The sequence below is a fragment of the Dunckerocampus dactyliophorus genome, chromosome 19 (assembly GCF_027744805.1).
Source record: "Dunckerocampus dactyliophorus isolate RoL2022-P2 chromosome 19, RoL_Ddac_1.1, whole genome shotgun sequence".
In the NCBI taxonomy this organism is placed as follows: domain Eukaryota; kingdom Metazoa; phylum Chordata; class Actinopteri; order Syngnathiformes; family Syngnathidae; genus Dunckerocampus; species Dunckerocampus dactyliophorus.
This window is the reverse complement of record NC_072837.1, coordinates 418,272-434,890: the sequence shown is the minus strand read 5'-3', so window position 1 is coordinate 434,890 and position 16,619 is coordinate 418,272. Positions and strand designations below refer to the sequence as shown.

General features: G+C 44.3%; 1 protein-coding gene across 7 annotated transcripts in view; it reads right to left on the bottom strand.

The window, feature by feature from the left end:
• Positions 1-16,619, bottom strand: part of nbas (NBAS subunit of NRZ tethering complex) — a 131,481-nt gene that overhangs the window by 28,473 nt on the left and 86,389 nt on the right. For all 7 annotated transcript variants that reach the window (XM_054761776.1, XM_054761778.1, XM_054761775.1 and 4 more), the window contains 4 exons: positions 12,182-12,405; positions 11,390-11,500; positions 6,868-7,121; positions 3,188-3,537 (listed from right to left, as the gene is read on the bottom strand). In XM_054761776.1, coding sequence (XP_054617751.1) covers positions 3,188-3,537; positions 6,868-7,121; positions 11,390-11,500; positions 12,182-12,405 — 939 coding nt within the window. The remainder of the gene's footprint in view (positions 1-3,187; positions 3,538-6,867; positions 7,122-11,389; positions 11,501-12,181; positions 12,406-16,619) is intronic.

Here is a 16,619-nt window from a genome sequence, read left to right as displayed (position 1 = left end):
GCTTCAGCTACCATTCATTCATTCATTCAAGCCTCAATGGAACACTTTACTTTTCACTTTCACTGCATTCAATCTTATGGACACCGTAACACCTAACAACAATAGAAACATGAAATAATGCAAGATTTCAAACAACCCAGTCAGTGAGAAAAGGTTTTAGGTCCTAAAACGGTCCCACAAAGCGGAATAAAGGTGGAACATAACACATTTTTACTTGACTTTTACTTTCATCGCATCATATTCACCAACTTCAAACCTAACCACAGATATGTTGTTTATTATTTGATGATTTTCTTTTGAATGTTATATGCAAGGAAAACCTAAGCACAAGAATGTGCACTTTGATGGAATGGAACATTTCGGATGAGGTGCTCACATTCTTGAATGGCTCAATCAGTGCTAGCAACATTCATTCAGATGCACTATTCTTTTGGGACCAAATGAGAGTTTATTCCAAAAACATACACTTTTTACCTTAGTTCCCAAAATAGCCCTGCTCATAAAAGCTGAATCAAAATGTTTGTTTTGGGTTTTTTTATTTCCCCACTTTCACCACATACAGTAACATGTTTTTAAAATGTCAGACCTTTTTCTATTTTTATGACCTTTGTGTTAGGAGCCACTGTTTTTTTTTCTTGGATGGGGAAAACATCTCATATTCAATCAAATAAGTGGAATGTTTGGGGTGAGGTTATTTCAGCCAGACCAGGTGAATAATTGATCATATTGATTTTCATGCATTTTTCCTATTTGGAATTTATTTTTAAAAAATGACACTTTACACCTTTAGGGCCCAAAATGGTCTCACTCCCAAAAGTCAAATAAAAATGTTATTGTTTTCCATTTTCACCATATCAAGGTCCAAAAACCGGTCTCGCTCACAAAAGTCTTAATTAAAATGCAATATGAATATGTTTCCACTTTCACCACATTCAATCATTTTAACTTCAGACATACAGTGGTGGGAAAAAGTGTTGCACCCTCCCTTCTTTTTTTGCATGTTTGTCACACTTGAATGTTTCAGATCATCCAACAAATGTAAATGTTAGTCCATGACAACACAACTCAACACTACATGCACTTTTTAAATGAAACTTTTTATTATGAAGGGAGGAAACATCCAAAGCTACATGACCCCGTGTGGGAAAGTAAAGCTAATAAGTGGTTGGCCCCCCTTAGCAACAACTGCAATGAGTCTCTTCCAGCGCTGGGGAGGAATTTAGCAGAATTGTTGTCATTCAGCCACATTGGAGGCTTCTCCTTTTGAATGTCAGGCCACAGCATCTCAATAGGATTCAGGTCAGGACTTGGACTAGACCACTCCAAAGTCTCCAGCCATTTAGAGGAGGACTTGCTGGTGTGTTTTGGATCATTGTCCTGCTGCAGAACCCAAGTTGCTTTCAGCTCGAGGTCACCAACATTCTCCTTCAGCAGAATTCATGCTTCCATTTAATCACAGCAAAACAGCCCCAGACCATCACACTACCACTACCACATTTTACTGTTGCTATGATGTTCTTTTACGCCAGATGCAATGGGACACACACCTTCCAAAAAAGTTCAACTTTTGAGTATTTTCCCAAACATCTTGGGGATCATCAAGACGTTTTCTGGCAAAATTGAGACGAGCCTTAATGTTTTTGTTCATCAGTGGTTTTGGTCTTTTTGCCCAGCGTCTTTCTTATGGTGGAGTCATGAACACTGACCTTAACTGAGGCCTGCAGTTTTTGGGATGTTGTTGTGGGGCCTTTTGGTCATTTTGGTTGGCTCACCACTGTTCACCACTGTTCCATGTTTTGGCCATTTGTGGATAATGGCTCTCACTGTGGTTGGCTGGAGTCCCAAAGCTTTAGAAATGGCTTTATAATCTTTTCCACACTTATAGAGCTCAGTGGGGGGTGGGGGGGGGGGGGCAACATTGTTTCACACAGGGCCCTATAGCTTTGGATTTGTTTTCTCCCTTCATAATAAAACGTTTCAGTGTTGAGTGGTGTTGTCATTGACTAATATTTACATTTCTTTGATGCCCTGAAACATTGAAGTGTGTGACAAACATGAAAAGACATCAGAAAGGGGGGGGGGGGCAAACCCTTTCCCGCACCACTGTAAATAACAACATGAGCTCCTTGGAGGGGGGGGAAGTGCGTCTATTGTTTGAGTCTTGAGGCTGCGTGAGTCCAGTAGACATGAAATGCAAGCTGCAAGGTGAAACATTAAAGATGGCAAAAGCCCAGTTAAGTGCCATTTCCTTCCAAAAAAAGAAAACATATACGTCCAGCAAGCATTTATCTCACCCTTTGGCCTTGTGGGAAATGGAGCGATCCATCATGAGGGAAAGGGGGGTGTTAAAGGTCAAACAATGAGAGGAGTCAAGGTTTTTTCCTCTTAAAGGGTTGAAAGATGACAGAAACCAGGATGAGAGGAAGCTGACAGCAGCTTGGTGAGAGATAAAGTGCATGTTAAAAAGCCCAGTGGGACCACGGTGCCTGCTGGGACTTGGAGTTTTAATTGCCTCTGAAATGGAGAAGGTGGAATTAGCCCTCTTGGAAGCACGGGAGGTGGGGGGAGAAATAGAAAGAGAAAGAGAAAGGGAGGGCATAAAAGAAAAATGTGGCGTGCCTGTATGGCGTAAAACACGTAAGGACTGTACTGATGCTGTGAGATGAGAGCTATGAAGGTGCTGGAAAGTGAGAGGAGCTTCAACACACAAGAAGGCAGCCAAGAACAACGCCTTTCCAAACTTTTCATTTCAAGCTTTTTCCAAGACGTGATTTGAATCCTGTCTGTTGACACATTCAAGTTCCTTCATCCCGAGAACACATCAGTGGCCACACTTTTCTGCACTTTCAATGGTTAGTGAAGCAATGGTCTGGAAGATGTCCCAGAGCTCAGCACTCGGGCTTCAGCCCATCCACTGTAAGACTCAGTGGGAGAAGAAGAAGCCTCGACCTAGGAAGTAACAGTAGCATATCTTATCCTCGGGTTCCCCCCTTCAGGGGTGGGGGCTCCCCTACGTCTATCAGTGGTGCGGCTATGTCCCTTTTCCACTGTGACTGGTTCTGAGCTTTTTTGGCACTTTTTTCAAACAATTGGTTCAAATTGGTTCAAACTGAAGCTGTCTTTTTTTGGTTCAACTCTGTCTCCAAAAGCTTGCATTTGAACAAGGTAAACTAACAATGCCACTTACCTGTTGGACCGCCTCTGTGGAGAAAGTGATGTTGTCCAGGAAGTGGACAGCGTCAGCAGGCACCAGCCTGTCCAGGTACTTGGCGCAGGTGTCGTAAGCATGGAGGTAGTCCTGCTCGCTCTGTGGAGGTCTTTTCAGCAACTGGGCGTCTCCTTTCCAGAACAACTTCTGCAGCCACGTGGCGTGGACCGCACTGGGGGAGAGCGTTGCCGGCCCTCCACCGCCACCAGCGGGCCTTGGCAGAAGATTGGCGAGTTTAGAGATGGACAGCACGTTCTGACTGGTCAGGACCGGTTGTAGAGCGACCAGTGGGTCCAGGGACTCGTCTGTCAGCTGGCGGTAGTTTAAGCCTGCATGCATGAGATTCATTTCCATCAGTATGCCGCACTCAACACGATAGACGCAAACCTGGCAAGTGTTTACGCCAGGGGTGTCAAACACTCCGGGTTTTCTTTCCAGCCGGTCGCTAAAGCAGGTGATTTTAATGATCAACACCTCCTTCAGTTGGAGGGGGGGAGCTCATCAATGAGATCACCTGCAGAAAACCTGCAGTGTCGTGACTCCATTGGCACATGTGGCCTCAGCTAACTCTTCTACTTCTGAACTGCTGCACACAGAAGGGCAAAAATGAGTGAGAACATGCACCCCCACCGTGTTGCCTGTGCTATTATGTTTCTGACAAATACACCACATGGTGCCGTTGTTGTTCAACCCCAAAGTTTGACCCCCGGAAGTTGGACTGACTTGAAATGTCTCCCGCAGCTCAATGCACTCAACAAAACACCACGTGACACTTTATGGTGTTTCGCCCAATCGCAGTCAAATTTGGTACACACCTTTATTTGGCTGACAAGCACGCGTGTGCCAAATCTGAGAAAGATCGGTTGCCAAACATGGCTGACATCAAACAAAACGTCCATAAATCAATGTCCATTTGTTCAACGATGACACAACTTTGAGGGTATCTGTATTACAGTACATGTATGCTAGCATGGCTTACAAAGCATTTTCCCCACAGCCTCTAGGGGGCGCCACAAATGTCATTTACTTGCTACTGTGTGGTGGCTCTTGAAGCAATAATTCACTACTAATGCACGGACGTATGTCATAAAAATACAACAAATCAACAAACATAAGGGCTGCATGAGCTGCTCTTTTGTGTCCTACATGTACTGTGTGTGTGTGTGTGTGTGTGTGTGTGTGTGTGTGTGTGTTGTAATGTAGCATGTATGCTCTCAGACAGACACATTAGTGTGGCAACACTGCAGCCTGCCCAAGCTTTAAATATTTAACAGTGGCACGCCTGCCTGCTTGCCTGTGGGGAGGGCTCAGTCAATGTTTTCACACACACACACACACACACACACACACACACACACACACACACACACACATGCACGCACACGGAACCATGATGAAAGGCACACACACATTTCCAGACAGACAAAACTGCAAATGAATATTCACTCGCTCCATCCAATATGCATTTTATATTTAATGCAGAGCAGCAACCTTTGGGTCCAAAACGGGTCACTCATTCAAACCTTTCAAAGAATTTTTTTTTTGTTGTCCATCCATTCATTTTCTATCCTGCTTTTAATTTGATAATTGATGTGACTTTATTATGAGTTTATTATCTCCAGTATGTTATCATTAGTCATTGGAATTGTTTGAGGACCAATGGGGGCCAATGGGGGCAGTCTACCTAGCAACAAGCGAGTAATCAATGCATGTATACTGCTCAAAAAAATTAAAGGAACACTTGGAAAACACATCAGATCTAAACTGGGGGAAAAATGATGTTGAATATGTTTTCTGATAATAAGTGGGTGATGTATTAGTAACAAAATGATGCCACATCATTTGATAGAAATGAAAATGATCACCCTATAGAGGGGGGAAATCAAAGACCCCCCAAAAACAAAAGTGAAAAAATGATGCAGCACACTGGTCCATTTTGCTAAAATGTCATTGTAGCAACTCAAAATGATTCTCAGTAGTTTGTGTGGCCCCCACGTGCTTGTATGCATGCCTGACAACGTCGGGGCATGCTCCTAATGAGACTACGGATGGTGTCCTGGGGGATCCATACATACATCCATTTTCTACACCACTTATCCACACTCACATTCATACCTATGGACCATTTAGAGTCTCCAATGAAGCTAACATGCGCATGTTTTTGGAATGTGGGAGGAAAACCCCCCCACACACGGGGAGAACATGCAAACTCCACACAGGAGATGCCCAACGGAGATTGGAACCCAAGTCTTCTCCATCTGCTGACTTGGCCAGCGTGCGGCTGTATGTCGTCCATCATTTCTTTGACCATGAAATGAAATACAGTGGTACCTTGGTTAACGTCTGCCCTGGTTAGCGCATTTTTTGGTTAACATCCAAACAAAAATGTGGCGTGCCTGTATGGCGTAAAACACATTTAACCTCGGTCTGTGTTCGCCCGCTTGGTTAGTGTGCAATTTGGCGCAGGGTTTTTTTTTTTTTTTACACCGCCGTCTTGGATCATGCACCCAAGACGAAATCTTGCGATACTTGCACGTGACCATGCAATGCATTGTGGGCCACGGGCACCATTTCTTGGGCAGGGGGATACACAACACACAAAAGACAAAGGTGATGGACCGTAGCGAGACAAGGGTGCAAGACCTCCAAATTTCTCCTTGGCCCTTTGAGGGGTACATAAACAAGACATTAGCACCACGCACTGTGGACCACCTGCTTGTTTGTTTTTGACCAGCATATGTCGCCACCTGCTGGACAAACGGGGTTTCAATCCAATCTATTTTAAGGCTGGAATCCATTCTGCATTCAGCTGATTTCCACAATTGATGAAATCTCTCGCTCTCCTTCCTCATAAAAGGCTGGACTTGAACACTTGAGAAATGCCTGTACAACATATCGTAAATGTTCCAGTTAAAGACCTTACTTAATAAGCGAGTCTCCTATAGCTGCAGCGGCTGTAAGCAACTTCTTCCTGTAGTCCTCCTGTAGTTCTTATGAAACACGCACTCACGTTGGTTGCACTTGGCGTACAGTACTCTTGTTTACAAGGGACCCATCAGCGCTACTAACGCTCGTTGCTCGTTACCACTAGCTATTCCAACATTGGTTCTGTTGCTGCTGTGCTGTGTTGTGCACTATACTTGCTAATAAATGAGCATGTGGTCAAACACACCAAGTTTTTCTTTCCAGTTTCTCATGCACTCCAAATCATGACTCAAGTATAAAAATGAAGTTGTTATCCAGCCAGCCTGTAACGAGCGTTCACATGACTCTCTCCAATTAGCCCCCCATCCGGCAAGGTGGACAAGGTGCTATGTGACATGTGCATGCTAAAGGGTAAATAAGTCCAGATGGCAGTGTTAAACGCAGGCGTGTGTCAGCGATGTGAAAGATTGCGGCGTTATCGTGGAGCAGACGGAGCAAGCCAGGCGTGAAAACACGTCTGATGCGACCCGCTGACCTTTGAATGTCTGCTAGAGTCAGCGCACCTCCTCCAGGCCTTTAACTAGAAAGTTTGAGCGCTGAAGTGGTGACAAAGTGCTTGTGATGTCCTTGGAGAGGACGCCGACGCTGGCGTCATTCACCATGTTTTCTACTGAACACACAGTAGTTCTAGTCAGCGCTCAAGCAGCAGCATCCATCTGTCTGACCCAACTTACCGTTGGCCACGGCTCGAAGCTTCTTGAGCAGCTTGACGTGGCTTTCCGGTTTGATGGCGGCGCCGACCACGTAAGGCTCGCAGCCGGCGGCGTCCAGCAGGGTGTAGTAGTACAGCAGGCGGCCCAGGTCGCTTCCCTCCACGCTGGGAAGAACATACTTGCTCATGTGGCTAGAAAAGGCCTGGGGGTTGCTCTTTAGCGTCTGGAACAGGCCCAGGGACTCGCTGCGCGATTCAATGTCCTTGGTGGAGAGGCTGCCAGGAAGAAGCAGGAGAAAAAACACTTGAGCGGATGTAGCTGTCATTTCTTTACCTTGTGCTAGATTCATCTGTCAAGTGTAAAAGGAAGTTAACCCCGTTACAACTACGCCATTGAAAGTAGTACAAGTTTTTTTTAGGTTGTCATACAAGTGGAAAAAGAAGTTAACCACTGTAAATAAAACATGAAATAAATAAATGCAAAGCCAAAATAAAAAGGATTTTAGGATCCAACTGACCCAAACATATTTTGACGTTCAGGTCTGGATCAGAACCAGATTAAAGACTACATCTTCTGCAGGCTCATCAGACGTCTCAACAGGAAATTGCTCTCCAAGAAAGGAGCATACTGGATACTACACAGGAAGTTCGGATGAGTCAGCTGTGCAACACGCATTAACAACACGTATTATGAACTCCACACCATAAAATGACACACACACCCTGCTGGGTTGTCATTTGTAAACAAATTAGTAGGAAGAAAGAAGATGAGAAAAAGGGGGGCTGCATCCGTTCAAACAGTAATGACATGCTGAGTAATCCTCGCCGCTCGCTTCCCTTCACTTTAATTCCGACCGTCTGATTAGCACACCAATTATCTTTGCATGTGACTTTAATGGCGTGAGCTCACATGGGACGGCAGCGCTGACGGAACATGGAGAGGAAGTGACGACCACGACTCCTCTGGATTACATTTGCTCTTTGACCACAAGCCTTGGATATTATTCTGTATCAGCATGAAACAAACACAGACGTATAGAACATAGAGACTGAACTGTGTTGGTATGATTCTGTATCAGCATGAAACAAACACAGACGTATAGAACATAGAGACTGAACTGTGTTGGTATGATTCTGTATCAGCATGAAACAAACACAGACGTATAGAACATAGAGACTGAACTGTGTTGGTATGATTCTCTATCAGCATGAAACAAACACAGACGTATAGAACATAGAGACTGAACTGTGTTGGTATGATTCTGTATCAGCATGAAACAAACACAGACGTATAGAACACAGAGACTGAACTGTGTTGGTATGATTCTGTATCAGCATGAAACAAACACAGACGTATAGAACACAAAGACTGAACTGTGTTGGAAGACAGCCGAGCTCGCGGGATAATGCCGAAAACGGCGGAGACAAATTAGACATTTGCAATTCATCTGATTGCCTCTAAAAAATATATAATGCTGATTTTAAGTTGCTTCGTCCCTCCTATGCTTCCACAACTTTTTAAAATCTTGCCAGAAATATGAATAAGTAGCGAAATAAGTCAGACAAACTCAAATTGTTACTGCTTCACAAACAAAATACAACTGTGCTGTACAGGTTGAGCTCAAATGAATTAAACAAATCATAGCAGAATCCACTCTATAGAGCCCAGCCCGGCCCAGCAGCACGTGTGCTTTCCAGATGGCCATGATACATTCATGTGCTGTACGTATATACCGTTTATTTTTTAGATTTCATTTCTACAATTTGTTGCTAATGTGCATTTTTTTATCATCATGGTGCTTGAAATGAAAGACTGAGGAAATTTGGCATGTCCACCACAATCCTGAGTTGCTTCTACAGATGCACTATCGAAAGTGTCCTTACCGCCTCCATCACTGTTTGGTACGGTAACTGTACAACACGTGATAGGAAGGCACTCCAGCGGGTGATCAAGACCTCACAGAACATTGTTGGGGCAGCCCTCCCCTCACTGCAAGACATTTATAAAACTAGAGTCCTACGAAGAACACACAACCTCATCAAGGACAGCACACATCCACAACACTCATTATTCACACTCCTACCGTCAGGCAGACGCTACAGGAGTTTGAAGTCCAGGACCACAAGGCTGGCAAACAGCTTTTACCCACAGGCCATCAGGCTCCTCAACGAAGCACTCGCACACGCCGCACGCAACACACGCACACACTCATAGCACTTTATTTATTTATTTATTTGTATTATTTACTTGTATTAATGTCTCGTCTGTTGTTGTTGCTTAATTTATTGGTATATATGTTTATGTGTTTATGTTTCTTATGTTCTTATTCTTTCATTTGTTTTCTTTCTTTTCTTGGGAGAATGAACAGAATAAGATTTTCATTGCATGGTATAACTGCTGTTGTACTATGCACATGACAATAAAAAAAAAACTCTCACTCTCTCTCTCTAGTAGTAGCTTTTGTTGTAAATACTGTAATACTGATATACAGCCAACACACGCGAGTTGTCTGCAATTCTTTCTGACAATTGTTGCAACTTATGATTGCTGTATCGTCTTGGACTGAGTATTGTACAAAACATTCCCTGTATTTGCATCCCTCGAAAATCCAATAGATTGATGCATATATAAAAAACAGCTTCTGAGTTGACAAATGCATTTTTCTATATTTTAGGTCCCTGCAAGTGTTAGCTTGGGGTGGTGCTGGCATGCTTGATGAGGAGCTCACGTGCTTAACTAGCGCAGCATCAGATCTTCACCCAACTCCTGTGCTTCTCCTGCAAGCCAAACGCAACAAGGCGACTTCCCTGCTGTGAGGCTGATGAGCGTGATTTACGATTAAGTTGTACTGCGCTGATGCTGCCGTCTGGAAATCCAACATGTGGATGATGATGATGACGATGATGATGTTCCTCCGGCTTCTCCTCCTGGGTTTGCTTGTGTTCCTTTCATTTTTTTAGGAACACCTGCTGCTACATACTGACTTTTGCAAAGCTCATTTGGGGTGGGGGTGGGGCTGGGGGGCTGTGTTCACATGCACAACAAATTAGTCTCAATGGTGACGGTTTGACCCTGTAACAGATGAATACTATTACTATGATGAAAAAAATATCCAATATAGGACGGTAGGGCCACGTTGGAAGCGTGTACCTAATGAAGTGGCCATAGATCCTACATACGTATGTCAACAGTTAGCACGAGGACGTCCCTCACATGGAGGGAAGTGCTTTCAACGCTTTAAAAGATGTCCTTGGAAAGCCAATAAATGAGGCTGTGGCTCACGTCCCCAAAGGACCACGCTGCAAACACGCGCACACACACACACGCGCACACACACACACACACACACACACACAGAGAGAGAGAGAGAGAAAGTCACAGTGCTGACGACGGCGGGGTTTAGCGTGCCACTGATTCCTGCAGTGTTCATTCTGTGCTAACATCATTGTCTCAGGGACACCCTGTCGCTATCATCCGTCTCTTCTTCTCCTTCTTCCCTTTATCTCAGACCACCTTACATTTCACTCACTCACACACACACACACACACACACACACACACACACACACACACACACACACACACACATGCACACTAGTATTTCTCGCTGGCATCCGTGCAAGGACACACCTCCATTGTGGTACACTTAGCAGTACTGTGCAGTACTACAGTATGCATTCAAAACTGTACAACGTGTAGTTGAAAGCAGCTTGCATGCGTCCTTCCAGTTGCGTAAAACACACACATTGGAATGTTGCAAAGATACATCATGAAGTATTTGAACAATGCAGCACTGCCTGCTCTGCTCTTTCAAATATTTCCTTTCTCTCTCCTCTCAACCAATAAGGTTAGCAAAATATTCATATATATATATCTTGAATTTACATTCCAAGAGAACACCTCACCCCCCCCCCCAAGTTGCTGCTCTCCTTGTAACATTCCCAGCATTCATCCATGCGTTAAATCAATATCCATACTGCAGATGCTTCAAGCCTGGAATACTCCACGTGTCTACGCAAGCGTTTCTCATGAACGTCAGCCTTTTGCAACACACACACACTGTATATATTCTGTGTATATACAGTCTATATACTGTATATATACTGTATATACACTGTATATATTCTGTGTATATACTGTATATATACAGTGTATATACTGTATATATACTGTATACTGTATGTATACTGTATATATACTGCATGTATACTGCATGTATACTGTATATATACTGCATGTATACTGTATATATACTGCATGTATACTGCATGTATACTGTATATATACTGCATGTACACTGCACATATACTGTACATTCACTGTACATTTACTGTACTGCTGACATGACATTCTACTGCAAAGAAGGCAGAGCTGTGGCACTGCTGTGGAATGTCAAGGGGTGCAGGTGTACCTAATGTTGTGTCCCGTATGCACACTGGGGTCATTTCAGGTTATTTTCACGTGTGAACATCGTGAACTGAGCAATTCGCAGGAGGAAAAACAAGATCAAAAGAAACATTTCTGTGTGCGTGTGCGTGCGTACCCGCTGTCTGTGAAGAGGAACTCCAGATGAGTCATGTGGACCTCCCACAGAGAAACGCTGTAGCGCTTAGCCAACGACAGCGAGATGCTGTACACACTGTGATCCAGCGTCCTGAAAGACACACACAGAAGAACATGGAAGAAGTAAAACCATGACCGTGTTACATCTCATTAGTGCAGTGTCACTCCCACACACACACACACACACACACGTACACGCATGTACACGCATGTACACGCATGTATGAGATACACCTACATACATACATAGAGCATGTGGTAAAAACATGCATACTGTATGTGTCAAAGCCAATGAGGCCATCAGCAAGAATAGCGTGTGCATGCATGCTTCTGTCTGGCTGACATATTCAAAGTAATTCATTACTTATTTGTTTGTATTTACAAGTTATTTTCCCAATAGGATCGCATGGGAACAGAATTAGTCTGTTCCAGGGTCAAGCTGTCAGCATTGGGCAATGTATGAACATTCCTAACTGTTGCACTCTTTAATAAAATGTCCCTTACTTAAGTGTAAAAAGAAGCTAACCACTGCACCACTGTCAATAAAACGCTACGTTGGATAAAGAGCGACGCAGCTGGCTAGCGCTAGCACTAACATGAACCAATATTAGCCTCCTTGGCATCACACAGCCTGCTTCTGCTTCCTCAGCTACGTGGCTAGCTATGTTTTCACCACATGTTAACATCTGGTATGAGGCGCTGATTTGTCCCCCAAACGTCGGCAAAAGCCCAAATTTAGCGCACAGACGACACATTTGCGAGCGTGACTTACTCTGCCAGGCCGAGGATGGTCTCCTTCTTGTAGTCCGGGTCGGAGCTGAACCTCTGCACGTCCACGCCGCGGCCCAGCCCCTGCAGCACCTGGGCCTGGGTGAAGTCGGTCAGTTGCTCGTTGTAGGCGTGGAGCTGAGCGATCAAATTCTGCAGCTCCTCCGGCCAACCCGAATACGAGGACACGTGGCGGGTGACCAGGCGGATCAGCTCCTTTGGGTCAGCCTGTAAGGAGGAGGAGGAAGGAGGCGTGCCGCTGTGATGTTGAATGTGTCTTGCTGAGCCTTAGAGAGCTTGACTGCAAGTCTTTCCTCATCACATGTGGCAGTGGCTAACAGAGCGTGTTAGCATGGAGCTAGCACAACGCTCATCATGAAAAGCTACTGAACTTCCAGTTCCAAGGCTTGCGGTTCCACAAAGTGCAGGTAAGACAGGATCTATTTAGCTTTGAGGAACACATCAACCTCTCACCAGGAAGAAATTCAATCCCCGTGGCCAACGTGCTTAATAAAATAGCCAGAGCTGCTGTGACTCAGGCCCCGCGGGGTGCAAATTGGACGTCGGGTGCGCACATTTGAGTGCAGGCGCAGGAACATCGTCGTGATACTAATTCACCTGACTTATGTTTATGGCGGATGGGACGGTAGCCTGGCTGGCATGAGGTGGGTTGTTGGCTGATGGTATTTGCATAAGATAATTACGCCATCAATGACTTCTCCTGCTCTCACTGTGCGCGCACATGTGTGCGCACGTGTGTGGTTGAGTTGAGTCACAGTTGAAAAGCAAGGACAGGAAGAGGAACATGAAAAGTTGTAACACAAATACTGTACAAGGAAGCAAGGAGGCAGGAGAGGACATGCAGCATTTCCTCCAAGAGGAAGCCAAAGAAATGTCTCGTCCATCCCTCGTTTATCGTGGGTCATTGGTTGAGACCCGACCGCGAGACCTGAATTTCCACCAAGTAGGATTATTTATGTCGGGGTGTCCAAAGTGCGGCCCGCGGCACATTGTAAAGATATCATTGCTATATGAAGTATATCATTTCACACAGGACCGTGTAGGTTTGGATTTATTTTCTCCCAGAACTCTTTCAATCCCAGACATTTTTCTAAATTTAACTCCTTCAGTGGCGGCCATATTATAGAATGTTGTGTTGTGTGGCTCCATACACATGGAACCTACCAAAACAAACATTACACTCCTGTCTTTCATCAGAAAAAAGGCTTGTTTCCACCTTGTGTGTTCTTGAGTAATGAGCAGTAGAACATACAGTAGGTACGTTTCAGGAAAATATCAGTTCCCAACTAAAAAGGGAGAGAAGCCGCTTTTTGTGAAAGGATACATTTCATGCATAACTTTCCCTCTGACACAAATATTTTTTGCTTTTGTGACAGCTCAAATATCTAAACAACTATACCAACACAAACAACACAAAAACCATCCAATAAGCATTTATGTAGAAATATAACACCAGCAACTAGTACCATTTTCACATCTGGAACTCAACTATATGTGTGTGCACGCGTGTGCGCACGTGCATGCGTTAAAATGTCCCTACAATGCGTAACCTTCTGCACGCGACACTCCTCCACACTCTTCCACTTCCTCCTTCCTGTCACATGTGGTTTTCCATTCTCATTCTCATTCTCATTCTCATTCACATGCCGACCTCTTATCAAATGCACTTCTTTTTATGGCTTAAAACTGCTCTAAAAGTGACATCCATTAATTAGTGTGCAAAAACTAAAAAGAGGTATAAATACGTCTTTGGGATGGGCCGTTCAGGATTCTAAAAACAGAAAAACACAATCTCTGGTATTGAAAGACTTCATAATAAAAGCTTTCATTTAGTTGTGTTCAGTCGTGTGTGTTGTCACTGACTAATATTTCCATTTGTTTGATGCTTTGAAACATTTAAGTGTGACAAACATGCAAAAAAAAAAGAAATCAGGAAAGGGGCAAACCATTTTTCACAGCATATACGGTATTCCCTCGTTTATCACAGGGAATAGTGGATAGTAGCCAACATTATTTGTCTCCAATGATTTTGCATGTGTTAAGGCTGGAAAGGTCCTCACCATCGACTTGATACACTTTTCTCAGACAGTAATGAACCCTTTCTCACATTTGAAACACTCCAAGTGCCACTTCCCTTTGAACTTGAAGCCATTGCCCGCCAGCCTGCCCAGAGCAGAGGGTCCAGACTGAACTTTCCACACCCACAGAATATTGACTTCTAGGACTACACACGTTGAAACTATCTCAAGAAACTTTACACTCTCTTCTTTCATCAGAAAAAAGGTTGTTTCTAGCCTTTTTGGGTCGTTAGATATTGGTGGTAGAACGTAGGCTACTTTCAGCACAAACACCTCATTTTGACCAAAAAACAGAGAAATGAGCTTTTTCTGCAGAGAAGCAAATTCAAGCAGAGGGTGGGGTCTGCTGGACGTGAGGATGAACCCCTGCAGCTGACCCATCCAGACGGCAGCCACTCGTCAGAAGAATAGGGGTCGGGTTCTGAGTCACACCGCTGTTGATCACACAACAGGAAACAAGGCAGTGCTGCATGAAGGAGATTGACCGAAAATGGTCTTCAGTCAATCAGAACGCAGAACACAATGGGCGGGTTCTCCCTTGGCCAATCAGGACTGTTGTGGCTCTATAACCAGCCGGCTGTGGGTTCCTAATATGCTGGTACAGGCACCCCCTACTGGTAGCAGTAGTAAGTACAACAGACACGTACAACAGAGCACCATAGATCGCTGTAATGCCCCACAAGGACGCACAACACAATGCGTGATTATACGCTGTAATGCAAGTGCAAAATTGTACTTTCAAAAATTCCACAAAACAGCGAGTCCACGAAAGGTGGACCGCGATGAAGAGAGGGAAAAGTATCTAGAAACATTTCTCTATGTATTTATATAAGATATCGGTTTGGTGCTGATGGCCGCTGCAACACCATCATGGGAGACTTGATGCTGCTCTTTTCAGCATGAAAGATGTTCTCCTCTCACGCCAGTCATGATTAATGAGTAGTTGCTGTGTCATCCGTAGGGGCTGCACTCATTAGTAGCAATCCTGCAAACAGTGGCAACAGCGTGCACCGCATTGGGAGGAGCAAAGGGGGGGCCACTTTTAGTCTTTACACAAACAGGCTTGAGGTCACAAGCAAAGCTCGGACTGGGAAGGCGACACGTCTCACACACACACACACACACACACACACACACACACACACGCGCACACACACATGGAAGACGCTTGCCAAAAAGTGACGCGTGATCAAAGGCTGAGCGGCGACTTAGTCCAAAATGCAACAGTGCATTTAGAGAGCATTTTTGTCTAATGGAGGCCCTCTCTGCAGTCCACTCTGCACTACAAAGGCGTCCCATGGGTAAAATATGGCCCGCTAATGATTCAGGTTCAGAGGGACAATTTGTACAAGTGCACGGGAAAGCCCGTCATTGGCTTTTATAGCGCTTCCTCCATAAGAGCGACTTAATACTTCACTTCAACAATGGAGTTTTGGCCCAGCGATGCGATGCGCCACTCAGGGATGTCAATGCAACATGTAAACAACAAGGCTCCCTTTAGCCAACCACATCAATTAGCCATTAATTAGCCATTAAGCTAATGTGTTCATTTTTGGTTGGGATGGAATGTGAAGTGTCCAGAGCTTTGGTAAACTCTCTCTGATGCTGAATGGAAAAGACATTGAGTACTTCACAAGGCGTAGTGTTTACCAACCACTTTATTACGCTTGAATAAGAGTGAAGACATTCTTGCAGAATATCAACTCATTCAATAGCAAAGACGTACTTATATGTTTTTATTCACCCCCACAACGTATTCATGCGTCTTTTACATTACAAGAGGTGATGACGCAACTCTCCACTAATGGATTTCACTTCACAGCAATTTTAAGCCACAAAAGCAGCCACAAGGTGGCAGAAGTGCATTTAATAAGAGCTTGGCAGAGATCATGTGGTCATGTGACAGAAAAGCCACACACGACAGGAAGGAGGCGTGTAGCGTGCAGAAGGCTACGCATTGTAGGGACATTTTAACGCATGCATGTGCACACATGTGCACACACACTTCAGTTCCAAATGGGAAAATGGGAACTAGTTGCTGGTGTTATATTTGTACATAAATGGTTATTTGGATGCTTTTGTGTTGTTTACGTTGGTAAAGTTGTTTAGATATTTGAGCAAACAATATTTGTGTCAAAGTGAAAGTTATGCTTGAAATATATCTTTTCACAAAAAGCTGCTTTTCTCCCTTTTTCTTACTTGGGAACTGATATTTTCCTGAACCCTACCTATGTTCTACTGCTGACTACTAAAGAAGAATGCAAAAAGCCCACTGTTCCACTTGGCTATGAGAAGTTCAAAATGTGTCTGTGATTTGTGGTACGCAATCACAAGCTAAACGCT